Source organism: Calliopsis andreniformis, unplaced genomic scaffold (assembly GCF_051401765.1).
Source record: "Calliopsis andreniformis isolate RMS-2024a unplaced genomic scaffold, iyCalAndr_principal scaffold0022, whole genome shotgun sequence".
Taxonomy (NCBI): Eukaryota; Metazoa; Arthropoda; class Insecta; order Hymenoptera; family Andrenidae; genus Calliopsis; species Calliopsis andreniformis.
In genome coordinates, this window is record NW_027480432.1 from 12,973,077 (window position 1) to 12,993,966 (window position 20,890).

At 34.6% G+C, this 20,890-nt stretch overlaps 1 protein-coding gene across 1 annotated transcript in view; it reads left to right on the forward strand.

Annotated features, from left to right (window-relative positions):
- Positions 1 to 20,890, forward strand: part of Nachralpha4 (nicotinic acetylcholine receptor alpha4) — a 160,436-nt gene that overhangs the window by 94,347 nt on the left and 45,199 nt on the right. Inside the window, exons 6-8 of the mRNA XM_076391263.1 lie at positions 9,275 to 9,390; positions 11,257 to 11,425; positions 11,585 to 11,721. Of these exons, the coding sequence (XP_076247378.1) occupies positions 9,275 to 9,390; positions 11,257 to 11,425; positions 11,585 to 11,721 (422 nt within the window). The remainder of the gene's footprint in view (positions 1 to 9,274; positions 9,391 to 11,256; positions 11,426 to 11,584; positions 11,722 to 20,890) is intronic.

Consider the following 20,890-nt stretch of genomic DNA (forward strand, 5'->3'; position numbering starts at 1 on the left):
GTGAAATAGCTCATTTTTCGCATAATTAGTGATAAGTATGATTGACAAACCCTTTATATACATTCACCCGACAAAAATGATAGCAAATGCAACATAATTTGGATCATTTTCAATCATTCGTACCATACCGTCTGCATCGTACATTTTATGAAAAACAAGGTTAAGTCGAGCCGTACCGTGAAATTTCGCGCAGCTCAATTCTTCTACCAAAACCTAACGACTGATTATTTCTTCGATCCTGCCAGAGACAAATCATACGTATTTACGAACACTACAGTCCCTTGCCCAATTAAAATACTTCAATGATTAGTTCTTCAACTGATTGTTCTTCATGAGTAGAGGACGCTAAAAACACCTTCGAATTTTTAAGTCCGTGTTACAGTTTGACTGTGGATACGAAACCCTATAAGATGTAAAATCTATGCGTATACTCAGTCAATGATAAAATCTAAATTGAAATAGAATGTCGCTATGTCAGTTTATACGTCTAATAAGCGGTCCCGCCAACCGTAGTTTTAGACACTGGTGGCGCCTGAGTGAGATTTCCAGAACTGTATTTCTAGTAAGCCGACATAAGTTCATTTGAAATTCCCTGCATCTTCTAGATCTAGTTCTAACAAAATCAATGTGACACACATAGGTGTGTACCACAGTTTATATGTGAATAATACACCACACTGCTAGCCTCTGTCTGTGAGGCGTTCCAACTTTTATGTACAGATTTGGTGTATAAATTAAAGCGCAAAAGAACCGTTAAAATTTGAACATCTATTCAAGTACGTATTTATTTAAAACTTAATTTTTTATAACGTGATAAAATATTGGATGAAAATAATACTTATTAATATCATTTTTTATTGTAAAAGAAATAAATTGGTTTTTATTGGAATGTAAATAACAATATATGTATGTACAATACAATAAAAATAATACAATGCTTTACAATCCATACAAATTATAAAATTAATTCAGTATTCAGATCACTGGTTTCCTTGTGATGTTGAAGCATGCCGACCTGCTGTAATCATAGACTTGTATGTAATACACTAAACTTCGAACTCCCTATGTATAGATGCAGACGAACGTACCTAAAAAGTATCTACTAATTTGGCACATGCGCGGCAAAAGTGTGCAAGTATATAAGTACTAATACATACATAGAGCAGGTATAGAGATACGTATACATGTATACGTGCATAATGTGGGTTGCATACTTTTCTGCGTGGTGTTCATTTTGATTTAAATCTAGGTTTTGAGATTCCATTCATTTGTCCTCTTAGAGGGGACAACCGAATAAAGGGGTTAATAGTGTATCTTTAGATAAATTTTCTGAAGGGATTGTATCTGACTTTAAGTTGTTCACTTTCGCTCTTGGAATATTGTAAGAATTGGTAGATTTAAAATGTTTGACACAAATTATACTCCGTGCATTTAGTAGCCAGTCTTTTCTGTTCACTATTGCGGTCTATGCTGACAACAATTGTGGTTCATTTAACGGAAATCTAAAAGTTTTCTTATGTAACAAATTAAGTTTCAAATAAAGTTTAACATGAAACATGTTTTGTACAATTTCAAAATAATATAATACTCACCGGAAGAAACTAATTCCGGAACCTTTAATTTTTATGCTGCATTTGGTACGCATAATTACACAAATAACTTTTACTATACGCTGACGAAGGCAAACGTTGATCGACGCTTCAATCTGTTTCAGTGCTTTCTAGATCAAAATGAACGTCACTTAGAAAAGCATGCAACATATATTATGTACGTATATGTATATACGTACCTATATATTTGCCGTATGTCTGTACAAATATTTACATACTTGCATCTTTTCATCGCGCATGCACCAGTTTTATACAGGGTGTCCCAAAAATGTTGGAGTTCCTTAAAAGGGGTGATTCGGGGGTTGATTTGAAACAACTTTTTCCTTAGCGAAAATGTTCTTCGAGGCTTCGTTAACGAGATATTAATAGAAAGCCCTGACCAATCAGAGCGCGAGTATGCCGGTGGAGCGCCCGCGGTAGAGTAGGCTACGCGCTATGCGGCCGCGCTCGTACGCGAACAAGCGAATCAGCACCAGTGGTGGGAAATCGCGAACTTCGGAGTCGATTGTCTCGAAAACGGTGCGAAATATCGAAAAATGTATCTCTTGCTTTTTTACTTGTTATGGGCAAAGGAGTCGAAAAGGAAGAGTAGCACTTTTCGATATCTCGCTCCGTTGGAGAGATATCGTCGACAAGAAGTTATAGCCTGCGTTAAATTTAAAAAATACTGATTACCGACAAATTGAATAAAACTCACCCTTTCGGTAATTCCTTTCCTTCCTTTTTAGAAACCTGTGCTGCTAGGTCACTGTGTCGAGCCGGAACATCTGCGGACGAAATGGTTGTATGGTAGTTCAGCGCCCTGTGCACAGCTGATATACTTTCTGGATATACTCATCTGCAGCTATACATGGAGAGTTCATAGTCTAGTGTATTATATAGAAGTCTGTGGTATATACTCATATATTTCCGTGTCTTTCCGGATCCGTGTACTCGTTAGTGTTCAAGAAAGCACTATGCATATTCAATCAGGGTTATATCAATTTTACGTGTACATGTGTATTTTCAATACACGTGAAATGAAGATCTCTAGGTTAAACCTATTAGTTGAATTGAATCAGAAAAAAGGGATCAGTTAAATTGCCTGTACATATAGAAATCGAAGAAGTAAAATATATGGAATGAGAATGAGGCTTCATGCAGATAATCGACTTTTTGACGCAGGGCCGCATGTCTTTCCTTGTTTTCTCAGTTGAAAATAACGAAGACAGCTGTATATTTGAGAGTTCAGAAAATTTCAGTACTCCTGCTCTGTTAACAATAGCAACTCGCTGTCTGATCTCCCAAGAGAAGAATCGTACAGCAAAAAGACGGTGGTTTACAATTTGCACATGAAAACTATAGATCACACTTCTTTTGGTTCTAATGATATTGGTCTTCTAAATACTCAAAAAACTGTAACTAAATGACCAAAAAAGTTTCCAACAAAATTTTATCCACTACTATCCATTTATTCTCTATAATGGATAAAGAAGACAATTAATGTACCATAAGAGGGTTTAGGAGCGGCAGCATCCGATGTTTTTTCGAGGAGCCAATCGTGATCACGTTCGGCTCGTTTCTTCGGTGATTCCAGCGCCGACGGCAACTACGAGGTGACGCTGATGACCAAGGCCACGGTCTACTATTCGGGATTGGTCGTCTGGCAACCACCGGCCGTATATAAATCCTCCTGCTCCATCGACGTTGAGTTCTTTCCGTACGACGTACAGACCTGTGTTTTGAAGTTAGGCTCCTGGACCTATGACGGTTTTAAGGTGCCACGCAACAGCCACGAGCACGATCGCCAGATTCAACCTTTTTGCTCGTCGTGTACAGGGTGGACAATGTACAACTGAGTGACTTTTAGATCAAACAAAAAACAACAGTTTGAAAGCGAAAATTCTCATTTTTACCACAATTCATTTGTTAATATTATGGAGTTATCTATGGAAATAAAATATCAGAAAAATGTCCATCAAAAATTTGAGAAAATTCTCTCAATTGTAATGCGTTTTTGATAGATTTTATAGATTTCGAAAGATACGATCGTTATACCTTCTCAATTAGCATTTTCTAGCTGTGTATTTGTGTTTATTGGTATAAGATAAACCCATAAAACACTAGGTGAGATCGCTAAAAGGGAAGATAAGCGGTTACCTTACTGTGACACTCTTAAAAACAGTGGAAATTTTGGGAATTAATTCTTAGAAAACTTTAAACGGGATTTTGTCTATTTCCGAATATCCACTGATATTCATACATCCTACTAAGTATAAATTCAAAATTGTAGAAACAATATTTTTTTTTCCATCAATTAAACACAACAAGAGTAACGCTCCATACTTCATAAACAATTGCTAAAATAAAAGTTCTAACAGACGAGGCATTGGTTTAACATGGCAGGAGGTTCGAATCAGTTATATATTGTCCATCTGATAATCGGTCTCCCAGTTTTCAGTTTTGGTTACAGTTTCGTTTTTTGTGTTCTATCAGAGAATGCTACCTTGATACTCATTACCGTTTCTGCGATGCGCTGCTCTTGGACGTTATACATCATACTTATATATTATCTATATATATAATACATTTTTAATATGTATATATTGAGTCTCCTAACGCGACTTTAGATAATTAGTAAATTCTTTGCTGTATGGAAAAATTTTTCAAATAAAATTTGTGTGGACTCTGAGGGAGTACTTTGTTTATTCATCGAGATGTGAGGATTTTCAGTTTTTAAATACATTGAGCTGATATTCGTTTACGAAGTGGAATAACTCGACACCAGAAAATCGCAGACCAATTTTGATAAGGTTTTTGTAATGACGAGACTCCGACCTTCAAATATCAGGTAAAATACGAGTTACAAACCTCTATAAAAAAGTCTCTACATTAAGAAGTAAATCAAAAGTGAAGACAATTTCACTCTGACAAATTGTCAAAATCTACACGTTTTCAATTTCTTTACAAATTTGTTTTTACGATTGAGATTACCACATATTTGAAGATTCAAATTTTGCCTTTAGAAAAGCCTATAAAAATTGATATGCCATTTTTTATTATCGAGTTATTCCTTTTCAAATGAAGTGTTTATTTTACTTGGTTCAAAATGGAATAACTCGGCAAGAAAAAGTTGCAGACCAATTTTTAGCAAGGCTTTTTTAAAGATGAGACTTGAATTTTTAAATACTTGGCGATTTCGGTGACGGAAAAAAGTTTACAAGTATATTAATAATTTTAAACCCAATATGTAAGGTGGAACAATTATACGATTCAATATTTTAAGGGGTGGTAGAATAACCCATTTTGATCAGAAAATATCCTACGACATAGTGTCTAATTTATTTTCGTTTTGCAGTAATAATGCTTTAAAGATAATGTCTATTGTCTATACGGTAAACGAATTGATGGAGGATTTTCAAATTTTGCAAATACATTGGAGAGGAGCAATAGAAGAAAAAAGCCTTAATATATTTTGTTGTATCGCTTACGACTTAATTTTTATACAGTTTTAAATATCGGAAATGCTTGCAGAAAAGAACGTACATAATACACAGCCAGATGAAGCGTAGAGCAAAAGACTATCAGCAGTCAGCTATTCAAAATGACCCAGTAACTAAGAAAACAGGGATAGCCTACAGCAGGAATCCCATTTAACTTGTCTATTAGGGTCTTAACACGTGATAAAGATCTTCTGAAACAAACATAATTTTCTGAAGCGATTGAATAATCTTTTCAAGAGTCTATTCTCTGTTTTAAAACAGGATACTAGCTTCAAGGCATTATTACTGCAAAACGAAAACAGATTAAACAGTATGTTATAGGACACTTTGTGATCCAATTCACCAGGGTACCTACAATCCTTAAAATATTAAAGCGTATACGTGTTACATCCTGTATAATACTGTTTTACATAGAATTTGATTATTTCTCAGAATTAAGTATTCTGTTTAGAAAATTAAAAATGATTCTCGTATCTCAATGAACATAGAAAGTAAGAAGATCGATTATTATTAGTTCTACTTACATGTTTAGTATATCCTGCTTGGAGACTATGCAATTTGTCTTTTGAAAACATTTTTCCTCACAACAAATAATTTAGAACTTCAAGTCATCATGTTAAGAAACTCATTCTATACATATTTATACATGTATATATATATGTATATATATTTCGATATTGTTACTTGGTGTGGATTGCAGTGTTATTTGATTGACATTCGTCGTGATGTCGTACGGTCAGCTCGTTTATATATATTCTGCAGTGTGCTCGAAAAATTCTACAGGCTCGCATATTTGACCATAATCGTTGAGAAAGGCTTGCGTCGTTGTTTTTGCGAGGATCTAGGACGTTGTGTGAAATTCATTTATCAAACTAGTCTGAAGTTCTAGGCTAAAGTTGAGATGGCCAAAAAAGGGGCAAAATTTAGATGTATTTAGAGAAGCGAGCTAGCCTGATTAAGGAAAAAGAGGTTGCCATACCTAGCACGATTAAATGTAGACCCAATACACTTTTTTCTACTTAGGTCAGAACTGTGTGACTCGAGCTAGTCTTTATAAAACTTGGGCGTATCTTCTTTCCCGTTTCCAATAGAAAAGATGTTATATTGACTATTAAAAACGAAAAAGACGTAAGATTGATTTGAGTTAACACCAGTGTTGCCAGAAGGATTCCTTTTCGAGGCTATTTGGACCTAGTAGTCCTACTTCCATTCGTCTACACTTGAATCATGACCTTACTCTCACTCAATATTGCTTGCGACATAGGACTTTATAGGAAATTTATTTATCAAGTTAGAGTTTAAAATTCTAGGCTAAAGTTGGAATGATTCGAGAAAAGACAAAGTGGGTATATATCGAGAAAAGAATCTTGGTCTTATTGAGGAAGAAAGAGACTCCCACGTCCAATGTAGAACCAACATTGCCAAACTAGGGGAACTGTAGATAAAAGACAAATGGTAGTGGAGAAGTATGACGTTAGGACTCAAATGTAGACAAATGGAAATTCGAGGATAAGCTTTCATGGATAAGCAACGTACGTGAACGTACCCTTTTCAAGAATTTTTCCAATATTTCGCAAGTATTGCAGTTAACTTTATCAGGGAATCAAATGGTATACTAATATTGACGTGTGCCTCATGGAAATTTATTACATAAACTGCTCATGTTCTGGATTGCTGCTCAATAATCCGAGTTGATTTTTGATTGATTCTCGGAGCAATTAAAAAGCTGTGAGATAAAAGTTCTAGATAGGATTAAAGTGGTAGCCTATGTCTTTAAGCTCTTACCCAACAACCAAATTCCTTTCCAAGAGAATTTTTCTCACAAAACTGATCGCCTAATTTCATTGAAGTCCTAATTTCATTGAATCTTGCATCTTTTTTGTCTTTAATGAACAAAGTGATATTTTTCCTGTTGAAAAATGAAAAAGAAGATATGTCCAAATTCTAGAAGGGCTAGCTCTCACTGTTATCAAGTACTAAAGGAAAATATCTCCACTTAGAGACCATGGCAAATAATAAGTTAACTCAATCTTACGTTTTGTTTCCATTTTTATTAAACAAAATGACATTTTCTTGTGGAAAATGGAAAAAAAGGTTTGTCCAAGTTCTCTATCACCTACATCACCTCTGGCTGTCTTGACCTTAACCTCCCAAAGACTTAAGGTTAACTGCATCTTTCTTTGAAAAGAAAGTCTCGAAAGTCTTCGAAGTCTCGATCCTCGCTTCGATGAACGACTTGAAAGAGAGATGTATCGAAGGCTACAATTGATACTTGACACGATTCATGAATCGAGATAAAAAGAGTTCACTTCGAATAATAAATATAAATATAATAAAAAGATATTCGAATGAGAATCCACTTATGATAAAATTCACAAGTTAACGTAAATATTTTGCATGGTACTTAGCATTTAAATTTTTACTTAAATTCCTAAATCAAGTATTTTCTTTCATTTGTTCATAAGAAAAACTTGCGCTGAGACCAAAAGAAACTGAGAAATTTTCAAAATTATTAAAGTGTACAATGTCTTCGATATACTTCTCAAGGTTTTGCTCGGTCAGCAAGTGTATGAATAATTAAAACGTTGGAATTGAAGGAGCACGTTGACGCAATTACCTGGCGAGATAATTCGTTTCTTCAACCAATTAGGACTTTGCTTAGCGATTAGTTTGAGTTTTTCAGTGTCGACTTTGTTTGTTCGTCATGCTGCACAATAGTTGAAAGCGAAGGCATAGTTGAAGAGGACGTTCCGCTGATAGTCGAATCTAGAGTCTTTGGGCCTTCACGATTGGCTGGGCCATTTTCGTCGAGACTATTAGTGTTTTGTTCCCGTTGCGCTTTGCGAACACTAAGTGCATCACGAGACATGCACTTTAACTTTATTGTTCGTACTTAGCCCGTAATTACAAATGTGCAGCCATTTTTTAAATTTACGTGGAAAGCATTGCCTCTGAGGCACTCCGCGGACGTCTTTTAAGACAAGAACAGTTATCAGGGATGTTCAACTGAAAGCAATCTTCGATATAAAAAATTTTACACAGAGTGTACAGGAAAAACAATTCTAAAAAGAAGATCGAAGAATTGAAGGGCAGATAGTATTTAATTTCGTTAGCTTTTGTTTTCGTCATGAAGTGTAAAATCAGTGGATACAGGCGAGGGATCCTTCCAGGGGAGACCATGTCCCCCATTCCAGGTCACAACCAACGACTTCAACTTGTTTTCTCTCTACTCCCTGCTGCTGGACGAACACGTCTTTTTGGAAATTTTTTACATAGAATTCATGAGTTTTTTATTGAGTTTTTTCATGCATATATCTTCATATTTCGGGAATATACGTACACAGTTTCTTTTTAAATGAGAGTAATGAAAATTATAGGAAGTATAAATAAATGAGTATAATCCTTTCAGTTAGTAGTGTCTCTATAGTTGTCACAAAAGTTATAAATTCGATCATTTTTAACCCTTTGACAATTTAATCCGAGTGAGACTCTGGCGGAGCGTCAGATACAGAGCAGTTAAGTTCGAGCGAAACTCAGGCACGGGAACATTCACACATGAAAGAATTATTAAAAACATAGGTGTGAAACATACTTTTCTACATTTTTCATGATGGACAGAAGGAATTTAGAACACAAAGTACACATTTTTGCACCGCAATTCGTAAATTTATTAGACTGTCAATGGGTTAAAAAGAAAACTATCAGTAGAAATGATGCTATAAGTTTATGAAAAAATACATTAACTTAAGTAGATATTGCCGTCGGTAGGTGACTTGTTTTTTAAGCGTTTGCTTAAAGAAAATATTTCCTAGCCCAAATGTTGCATCTGAAAACAAAAAACTGAATGGATATTACAAATAGATGAAAATGTCGAAGCTTTTGACGATCCCTGAATTTTGATTTTACATTTTGTTATAAAATAACAGCCGTGTGAAGTTAAGTTTCACGGACTTTTCGATTAAAAAGGCGTTCTAGTGAGATATCTAAATATCTTCATAATGTTTCCGATTTTACATTCTGTGTAACGTCAAAAAGCGTGACTGTTTTATGAATAAAGAAATGAGATTATGCAGGCTGCACGTTTGGTTTTGAAAAGTAAACCACGTGGGCATGAAAATTATAAACAAAGTAAAAGTGTGGATAGGAAGCAATATTAAAGCGCAAGCTGTCTGTTTCCTACAGGTTGATCTGAGGCACATGGACGAAAAATCTGGAAGCAATGTGGTGGACGTCGGAGTTGATCTTTCTGAGTTCTACATGTCCGTGGAATGGGACATACTAGAAGTGCCTGCAGTTAGGTGAGCATTTACACATTTTTTATTTGTTGTAGTCATTATCCATTACTTCTGGAACTGTTGAATCCACGAACTCGGAATTATCGAATTCATATTCGATGGGGATCTCATTCAATTCTGGAGAACCATGGGACATCTGAATTATGTGAGACAACCAGATTTGTTCCTAGATTGGGACGTTAAAATAGGTCTCTTGTGTAAACTTTGGAAGCCTGCCCACCTCGATAATCGCTAGATGTGTTTTCTGAAGGGAAGAAAAGTCTTTATATCGTGTAGCCAAGTGGAAAGGAGTTTCATCCTTCTCATATATTTCGATTCCTGCTCAAGCCCCAGCTCTGTCAGATGCTGTTTCGTGTGCTAGTTCTGTCCAAACCTATATAGGGTCTTACTTATTTTTGGAGAGCCCTATCAACAAAACTGTTACTTTATGTCCTGTGTTTGGTTCCAAGTCTGTATGAGATGCACTCTCAACTAGCCCTTAACGTGTTCCTTTTACCAGCCTAAATCAAAGTATAGTCCGATTACACAGGTAATGATAATTACACAGGAATTTCTGAATATCTCTATTATTTACGATTTTACGAAAAAAAGGTAATTACATGTAAAAATAGTCGCCCTACCGATTTTAATAACCTTAAAATATGTTATCCAGGTCATCATTCTGAACAACTTTTTTCTATACATGTTCTTGCTGCTCGACTTCAGTTTTTAAGCTATACTGCAAAATATTTTCAATATTATATATTGACTTTTGAACATTTGAGATAAGTTTAGCTTAGATTTAGTATATGCTTATCTTGTTTTTCAGTTACATTCAAGTCAAAAAGACAAGGAATTAATCGGAGGTGCTCGGAAAAATGATGTATTTTTGCTTACTTTTTGAAGAAAACATTAAATTTAAATTTATTGCCCCTGTGAAAGTTCAAAACTTCAGCGCATGGGCGGGGAACTTCCGACTCCATAAAAGAACTTATCCCAAATTAACTCTAATCCATTTTTTTTCCAGTTAAGGAAATATTGAAATACTATTGGTCTGGGCTAGACTCTTTTACGGGGTGGGAATGTAGGGGGAGTGTCTCAGCCCCTACGCCTACGTTTCGAAGTTTTCAATTTTCCCGAAGACAATATTTATTAATATTTTGGTAGTTATTTAAATAAGGGTTCACGTATAGACAAGAGTTTTAAATTTCGAAAGAGTACATTCACCACAATATGTTTATCGAAGTAATAGATAAGTTACGATCATGGGGTCACGTGTACGCTGCCACGGATGTGTACGATAAGTAAATTTCAGTGGAACACTACCGACAGGTTTCTGCGAATATCTTGGAAACTAAAGCTGAGCGACAATAATATTTACAGGAAAAAGTTACTCAAAATAGTGTTTTTGACAACATATTTCAAGATTATCGAAGTCAGTGGCATGATCCATTAGAAAATTATATGGAGATATAAATACCCATTTATATTTTTTACGAGATTTCAAGATCATCAGAAATTTTTTTATTTTGAAACATTATTCATTATTTAATATTTCATTACGATATAACATTTGTATATTTGTATATTTGTATGTATAACATTTCAAACATATCTTTTTTCTAACTTTATATTACCTATATTATATTTGTCAACATAAATTCAACCCATGTCCCATGTATCTCATATTCCACCAATATTAATTAGAGACAAATAATGTACAAAGCAATAGAAATGTAGTTAATAAGAAGTATAGATAGAATTACAGTAAACAAAAGATTCATTTGTCAGGTTTCATAAAATTGTAAAATTACTAGAATGCATTTGCTCTTTTTTGTAGTTACATATGTGTATTGCTTTTAATCGCAATTTTTGATCTTCTTCCTACAGGAATGAAAAGTTTTATACCTGCTGCGACGAGCCGTATCTGGATATCACGTTTAACATAACAATGAGGAGAAAAACACTTTTCTACACTGTAAACATTATTATTCCCTGTATGGGAATTTCCTTCCTTACGGTGCTTACATTCTACCTTCCCAGCGACAGCGGAGAGAAGGTGTGTAAAATTTTGTAATACACATATAATTTTTGTATGCATTTATTGATTGGCATAGTGAGTTATAAAGGATATAGTATTGGCAGAATATATATTTACAGTTTAATAAGCGTATCTTATATTTTAGTCAAAATAATTATTAAAGTTCATAATTTATAGGTTACGCTCTCCATCTCCATCCTTATCAGTCTTCACGTGTTCTTCTTGCTAGTTGTTGAGATCATTCCTCCTACGTCGCTAGTCGTGCCGCTGCTTGGAAAGTACCTGATATTTGCAATGATACTTGTTTCTATAAGGTAAGTCTTTTCTAATTTCGTTACAAAAATAGATTATATTTATTAGAAATAGGTTATGTTCATCAAAGACAGGTAATGTATTATTTATTGCAAATGTAAAAAAATGTAAATCAACCAATATATGAGAATTATAAACTATAATTCATTCAAATATAATTAGGTTATGGCAGATAATGATAAGAATTATTGACAAGGATATCGAAAAAAAATTATGAACCTTTGCTACAAAAATCTTTATATTTGTTTAACATTAACATCTATAACATATTTCACAATAAACGTCCTTTGTATATATAAAAGCAGAGTTATTCGTTTACTCGAAAAATTCGATTATCCAAATAGCCGTGTCAATCGGGGTTTTATTGTACTTCCCTCAGCCACCAGAATGTGAAGGTCAGATGTTCTAAACTGTTACGAAACTTCATGGAAAGATAAAATAAAAAGGGATACGACAGGGGGAAGAAAGAGTAGGTGAAAGAGTATCGATTTGGTGACTGAATAATAGTATATTATTACAAGATTAATAGGTCTTATACATGTTCAGGATGTACATAAATTAAATGTCAATAAGGGGTCACCCAAAATAAAACCCATGAAGAAAAGAAAAAGATCCAGCATTAATCTGTGTTTAACGCTTTCCTATGCGCTCTTCATAGGTAACCGCAAATGCTGCCATTAATATTAAATAAAGCCTGATAAGGGTTTCAAAGAGAACTACCCTCGTGGAAGGTAGTCAGCGCCCTTTGAATAAAGGTCTTTTACCTTACGGGCCAATGAACCCATATTGGCATGTGCATAGAAACACTTTTGAAATTAAAGCTTCAAAATGTCGACGACCGACTAACCGAAATATCGAACAAGAGCGTATTTTCTTCGTATCGCAGGAGAAGTCCCGTGGTAAACATTACTTTTATGGGGGTAAATCCGACAAAATTAGGCAAAAACAGCAGTTTACGCCTTAATACTTTTCTTCATTATATGAGAAGATTTTGAACTGGAAAAGGTTTTATTTGAAAGAAAAATATTCAATGTAGCGTGATCTGGTCATGGTTTAACGAGATTCTGTTGATATCTACTAATACGAGCGTTACAAAGTAGAGCAAAAATCAATTATTCACAGGCATGAAATTTAAGCATTTTTATGTAATTTAAAGAGTGTTTTGAACGAAATCATAATCAGACCGCACTGTATTGAACTTTTTTCTTTCAAGCAAACACTTTCATACCTCAAAATCTTTTGATAAAATGACGAAAAGTGTCAGGGTGTAAACTCATGCGCCAGTATGGTTTTTTGCTGAGTTATCGATAAAACAGAGTAAAATACACGAGCAATTTAGTTCGGCGTGTGTGAACGAGGCGACCCCTAATTAGGAGGGCTGCCGATGTGGAATCGGAATATGCGGTACACAAATTGGCAACTTGAATTATTGAAAATTTCCCCCTCCATTACACACTCTACCGAACCAGTTGCGTGTATGTGAGCTTGGCGTTTTAGACCACTTTAGATAGCTTCGTGAAGTTAAAAGAGAAAGCGAAGCTTACTCGCTCGTTCTTGTAATTCAAACGTTGTCCAAGTCGTGGTCGCGGACAAACAGCATAAACGACGCGCGATCTTTTCAATGAATCAAATATTTTCACTTTCCAACTTATGATTAAAAGGAAATTCTTCAGTGTGATCCTCAGAAAGTTGTATGAAATTCTGAGGGATGAATCTAGAAATTAAACAATGACGTTTTGTGAAAAATCTGGTGCTAATATGTATTTCTTAGTAACAATTAAAACAAATCTATACATAGACTATAGTAAGATGTGTGGTACAACTAGGAAAATATGTATATATATGTCGGAGAAATAGTTTCTCCACCAACAAGCCCTTGAGCCTGTCTTTATGACCTCTCCGACATATAAAATAATGATGTCGGTTCTACTTATTCTTTCATATATGTATTATCTCCCAAAAAGACATTTAAAATGTGAAAACACCAAGTAGTTAGCGTATAGACTCGAATATCTCACAATCCCCCTCCTCCTATCATCTCCCTTCAAAAAAAGGTCCCAAAAAGCATTAAACCTACATAAAAGGTCCCCACAAACATAAGTCCATTTGATTTTAAAAAAGTACTGAAATCAAAAGTAGTTGTCTTGTTTATACAGACTGCGCTAAAACTCGCTAATGAGGAAATCACCCAAAAGTACGAGTCCATTTAATTTGAAGAAGGCACTGTAATCAAAGGTAGTTGACTTGTTTATACAGGGAGATCCAAACCTTGCAGAATACAAAATAAGAGTAAGCAGCACTTCATTGTTGGTCAAGTGGATTCCTCCGTTACTAATATGTTGAAGCTTCAAAGTAGTTTTCAAGCAAAGTGTACTCACAATTTAGATACATGCGTACGAATTCAACATGCGACAGTAACTGTGACTATTTACTTGGTGTGCTTTTTTGTAAAGCATCTAATACTAATAAAAGGTTCTACTTCTTAAAACATTTTTATTCAGATAATAACTACTAGTAGTAGTAACAGGCACTAGAATTCACTTTGACAAAAGAATAATACAAAATAAAATGCGCAACGTATATTGAACATTCTTTCAAGCAATGATGTATTAATAGGAAAGTCCTCTGTTTTACCACAATTTTCGACAACATATAAACAGAGCAACCAACTGTCTCCATTACATATGTTACTATTACAAGGGATTATGTTATCATTATTATTGTAAGGATAAGTCAAGATATTGGAGTCGCTGCTACATAACTACGGAATTTCTTTACAAAAAGGCACTCCAAGTATTTCATACTCAAGTAAGCTCACCGGTAAGCAGACATAGCTGCTGTCGTGTGTTGAGTTAGTACACATCTATCTAAATTGTGAGCACACTTCACTTGAAAACTATTTTGAAGCCTCGACATTTTAGTAACGGAGGAACCTACTTGACCAACAATGAAGTGTGCTGCTTGCTCCTACTTTGTATTCCGCGAGTTTTGAAGCTCCATGTATAAACAGGTCAAGTATCTTTTTTTTATTGAATTTTTAACGTTGTTTCAACAGCTATGGTCATTAGCAACGTAGTACAAAAGAAAATTTATAATCTAGAAAGTTTCATATTTGTTTTACATTTTTGTGTACAATTTTGTCGCAATTAGGAATTTTGTAAGTAGGTTTATAGATTTTCTTCTGTGTTTAATAAATTGTATAATACATTCGGCAGATTAAGAGATCTTCTAGTTGACTCATAAGTTTGACAATGCAGTAGGATGTGTTCAATGATACACAAGGCGTATGACATAGTTCATATGTTGGTGGCTCAAGTTTGTTTAGAAGGTATTCGTGGGTTATGCTGTATGCCCTATTCAAATTCTACTAAGTGAACTTTGGAATGGGCGTTTAGTCGAATCTGCAAACTTCTGCCATTCGATATCATTTCCTTCAGTTTGATGTTTTTGGGTGTATTTTTCACGTAATGTTTGATTCACTTGTTTTTTTAGATATTGGTTAAGATGATTTTTTGTCATTATACGAGGTACCTTGTGTAGTTAAATTGTCCTCTGTTGAACAAACGACTAATTTCGCTGCCTTATCAGCGTCTTCATTCCTCTTTATGCCTTTATGAGAAGGTATCCAGTAAATTATTGCAGATTTATTATTTTTTGTGGCTGGCATATAGAACTCTTGGATTTCTTGAATTAAAGAATTGGGAGATGAAGGGTCTTCGATAGCTGTAATGGCACTTTCGGAGTCAGAGAAAATTTTGAACTCATTTCCAGATCATTTGAATCATTTATAAATTCTAGTGCTATTTTCAGGGCTAAAATTTCGCTGCAGAAGACTGAAGTAATGCTATTTAGTCGTGTCGAAGTTGTATGATTTGAGGTTACTACAGCGCAATCTGTTCCTCTTTCTGTTTTGGAGCCGTCAGTATAGATATCACAAGTTACAGGATATTTATTAATGATTTCGGAGTGAAGGAATTGGGAAATGATAGGACTTATTGACTCTCTAGAGAATTTTTCGATTTCTACATTAGTTTCTATTTTAACTTCATACCGAGGTGGGGCATTGTGGAGTTTTTTTGGGTAGATTGTTGGAAGGGTGACATTTAGTTTCTTTAGTATTTCATTTAATCTGTAGTATACTGGTTTAGGTGTATGAGGATGTAAATCGTAGTATTTTGAATTTAAATCAGTGAAAATGTTGGTATATGTAGGGTTTTTTGGGGGATGCTGCTACAGATATAGTAAAATTTAAAATAAGTAATTGTCTCCTGTCTTCCAAGGGCATTTCACCAAATTCGAGTAGAACATTTATAATAGGGCTTGTGTAAAATGTCCCAATTGCCAGTTTCAGTGAAATCTTATTTATTGGTTCCAGAATTTTTAGAAGTGATTTATTAACTGATCCATAAATAATTGAACCATAGTCGAGTTTAGATCTTATTATGAATTTGTATGTATTTAAAAGAACTCTGAAGTCAGCACCCCATTTACTTGATGCAATGGATTTTAAAATTTAGATTCGTTTTCTGTATTCATCTTTTAAAGATTTAACATGTGCTTTCCAAGAGCACTTGTCATCAAAATATATACTAAGAAGTTTGATTTTGTTTTCTGATTTAATAAGTGAATTATACAGGTATAATTTTGGAGAACTTTGTGTCTTTTTATTTTCGAATTTAACTACAACTGTCTTGAATTCAGAGACTCCTGTAGCTTTAGCCCATTTTGTCATGTTGTTAATTGTTCTTTATAGCAGAGATTCTTCATAAAATTCTTCATAAAATTAATAACAATAAGGAAAAGGGTGACGCTAAGTACCAAACCTTGGGGTACACCATTGGTTAGCTCGAAATCATTTGATATTACTCCGTTTGTTCTTACTTTTAGTGACGTGTTTTTTAAGAAGTTGTAGATGAAAGCTAATATTTTACCTTTTGTATTATTTTTATATAGTATTTTAATTATTCGTTCCTTCCAAACCAAATCGTAAGTCTTCTCGAGGTCAACGGTGACTGCGATTAGATGGGATTTTTTTTAGGAAAGCTTCACGGATTTCTGTATGAAGGTTCACTAAGTGGTCTAGAGTCGATCTGAGGGGTCTAAATCTCGATTGGTCGTCTACTATTAAATTGTTTCTTTCCAGCATCCATCTTAATCTTCTGTTGATGACTTTTTTAAGAAGTTTACAGAGTGTAAAAGTTAAAGAGATAGATCTGTAGATGTTCAGGGATTGTGTGTTCTTTCCTGATTATAAGAGGTTTAGGCTATGTATACCTTCCTCGGGATCGTCCGAATGTTCGGGAATCGGGAATTGGTCAGGCTATTGTCACTTAACCCCTTACGTATATGTGTACCAATAGTTTAATTTATTATATCTCGTTTCGGAGATAAAATGATACGTTATTACAAGTATGGTTTACAATAATTGATTACCTTATAACTATGATGGTAGCGAGTAACGAAGATCTAATGGCTCGGCGTTAGGAGACTTATAAAAGTTTTCACTCGCGGTTTTACGTCGCGTGACACTGACTATGGACGGGCGAAATATTCCTTACTTGAATTTTGGTAAAGGAATCAGCGTGAGACAAAGGTTACGGCAGGTTTTAAAGGAGTTGATTGGAATTTTGTTTTAATGGTGGGGCCGAATGACCTGCCGCAATTGATGCTTACTCTGGCGAAATCTATTCTTAAAACGCGAATTATGTACTAAGTCGGTCATCGACACACGCTTGACACCTGCTAGGTTGGTGTAGTGCTGAGGTTGTCAAAATACCAGGTTACAGGGACATTCGGTTTGAAGCAATACTTCTGTTGAAATGTTATACATATTAATTACGGTATGATTTAACCGGAACGTAACAATAGCAACCCCTCTACCAGCTCTAGATGCAGTGGCTCTGTTTTTATCATGAACTGTGTAATTTTTAATATTTTTAACGTAGTTATTTTTTAAATTTGTTTCCTAAATACAAATTATGTCTGGATCTTTTAAATTAACAATTATAAATATTCAAGCCTTTGTACAAAACCATTAACGTTTCATTGAATTATCGTGGTGTTCATTTTTAGAACAAATTTTCTATACTTCACTTTTCCTTTTTTTCTTCTGTTTCTTTTCCGGTTGTCTTCTTTATGCAAAGCAGGTTTGTTGTATCGTCAAAAGGCAACTTGTTATTACTATCAGATTCTGTGGCCCAGCATGGTGAGAAGTCTTGGGAAGACAGTGTGACTAGGTTGTTTGATGAGTTTGCTGTTTCTTTGTTTAGTTTCTTCGATAATCCATGAAGTTTATTTTTTATGCTTCTCTCTTGTAGTAGTGGATACACTTGGTGGATCATAATTAGTAGAGCACTAATATCAGAAGTGTATGTTTTAGTAATGTCGATTGGATTTTTTATTCCGAAAGAGTTTTCAAGGAAGCTCTTAAATTGGTCGTAGTTGAGTACGAATTTGTTGTCTGGGTTATTCAAAGCGAGTCTTGCTGGTTCTAGCATGTCTTTTATTTTTTCTATAATTTTAGTTGGTAAGTGATTATGTTTGGGTTTTTTCTTCTGAGCACGTTCTGTAGATTTTATCTCTTCGCCGTGTGTGGAGTCAGGAAGGTTTCATTGTCATTGTCTTGATCAATATTGTTTTCTGTAGTTGCAGAACGTGGTCTTTTACCCGTAAATGTATTATTTCTGTTATCGTTTTATTTGGATCAGGAACATTGTCATCAATGTTAGTTTCCGATGGATTGGTATCAGGCAGTTCAATATTGATCGCGTTATTGCTTGGATTTATTTGGTTTGTATTAGTCATTAACGTTGACTCATTGTAGTTGATATACTGTCTTGCAACATGACCTTCCTTTTTACATAGAAAGCAGGAAATTTTATCAGTAGAGGTGAATATACGATATTGGGTTCCATCATATGTAATTATAAAAGAATTTGGGATTTTGCTCACGTCATTTGGACTAACATTTGTCTGCGAAAACTCATAACATGGTTAAATTCAGGTTCCTGAATGCCAGCTCTGAGAAATGTTGGTTTCGAGGTTGTCCTTATATTATTGCCACTGAAGATTTTTTCTATATGTTCGTGAGGCATTATTGGCGATACATTTGAGAGAATTATTCTCTCAGATGGTATAAAAAGAGATCTCACTTGTACGTTGGTTTCGTTAATTATTATAGTTTTGTGCTTGTACATTAGTTGTTGTATTGTGTCCTTGCTATCCAAATACATACATACATATTCAACTATTAGAGATTCGGGAAATGAAACGGATGGATTTAGGTCCAATTATTTTTCCTATTTTACAGGCGTATTCTTTTATTGGAATTCCTTCAATGGCGTCTAATTATTCCTTATTCTTTAGTGGGAAACATGTTGTTTTTTGTAGCAGATGCATATGATTTCATATTGTTATCTTCTGTCATGGGTTTAGTTAGTTCAGTAATTTGACTATTGAAGAAGGGGGAGGGATTCCTGTACTCAGATATCTCTTGGGAGTGGTTTTGATCATTGCTCACAAAATTAACAAGGAGCACATTACACTCTGTAGTTTGTTTGTCACAAGTTACTTTGTTACACTGTATATAACACGCCGTCGACACTGACGCTGTCACTGTGGTACTCGCGAGCGGTATAAATAACGTCTGTATCGTAGCGCTGTTCGGACACGACTGTCAAACATCTTTGATTTCAATACTTTCTTCAAATTAAATAGAGTCATGCTTTTGGATGGTTTCCTAATTAGCGAGTTTTAGTGTAGTCTGTGCAAACAAGGCAATAGCTACTTTTGATCTCAGTACTTTCTTCAAATCAAATGGACTTATGCTTGTGGGGATATTGTTTGTAGGTTAAATGCTTCTTGTGACCTTTTTTGAAGGAAGGGAGGGGAGTCTACACGTCAACTATTTGGCGTTTTAACATTTTAAATGTCCTTTTGAGGTATTTCACTTTTTTTTGCTAGTAACATAGATTGTAGACAAACAATTTCGAAAACGAACTCCGAGAGTCCTAAACATCAGTCATAAAAACAAGGACAGCAATAGCTCATTCGTTAATCAAAATCCACTTTCCATATTTTGCATTAATTGTTCATGAACGTGTCACCAGGGGCGTGCCTAGGTAGGAGCGCCCTTGAAACTTTACCGCAAACCTGATAAATAGAATACTTACCGCTACTATTTATCAACCAGCAGCCTATAAATCGTCTTTTACTGAAATTATCGAGTTCATCTGTTCTATGCATCGATTTAATACGTAAGCAGCGGCGAAAGTAAAAAAAAAACACTAAATTACATTCTACCATTCGCATAATTCCCGTGAAAGCTTTTACTTGTTTGCATTTTCGCAAAACATGAAAACTTAGTAAATCAAAATTAATTAAAACTTACATCAGACCAACTATGCGTGAGGGATGATTGTATATTAATTTTTATGCAATAAGACATTTTGCTTCCATAAAAACAAGAAAAGTCTAGTTGCTGTAAATTAGCTATTGTTGTTTATATATTACCGTTCGCTTAGTAAATATCTGTATGTATATTTCCGTGTCGCAATAGTGCTATGTGCTGTAGCAGACTTTGCTACAACTAGAAAAAAGAGGTATGGAGGGCATTTCCTTGCTGCCCTGGGTGTCAGATTACCACAGCACGCCCCTGTGTATCACTAATGAGTTGTTAGTGTTTTCTTAATAAAAATGATACCAAACATGGTATAATTCTGTTATTAATTTAAATTTTTCCTTTAGGCTAAAATCAGGTTGATTAACAATAATCAAACCTTAATTCAACGTCAGAAAAAGGCGTGAGATCCTTCCAATCATAAAACAGTAAAAAAGGGTACGCCAAACATATGCGTTCCCTTGAAAAATGTATCCTACAATCGTTTGAAAAAACCAATTTAAGGTATTGGAGCAGACAAATCTATTGAAATTATTGAAGAACGCCAAGTGCAATAATTTAATCATCTACCAAAACATTGCTAATATTGTAGTCTCAACATATGTCACTTTTAATCTTATTTCTATCGCTACAGTGTATTTCCCACAAAAATATTTTTGTGCTATTTGCACATGCTACATGAAAATCATGTTTTACCCTACGGAGAACGCCTTCATTTTTATGATAAGAAATCAACATGCAAAAATCATTGCTTATGCTACTGTAACAACCAG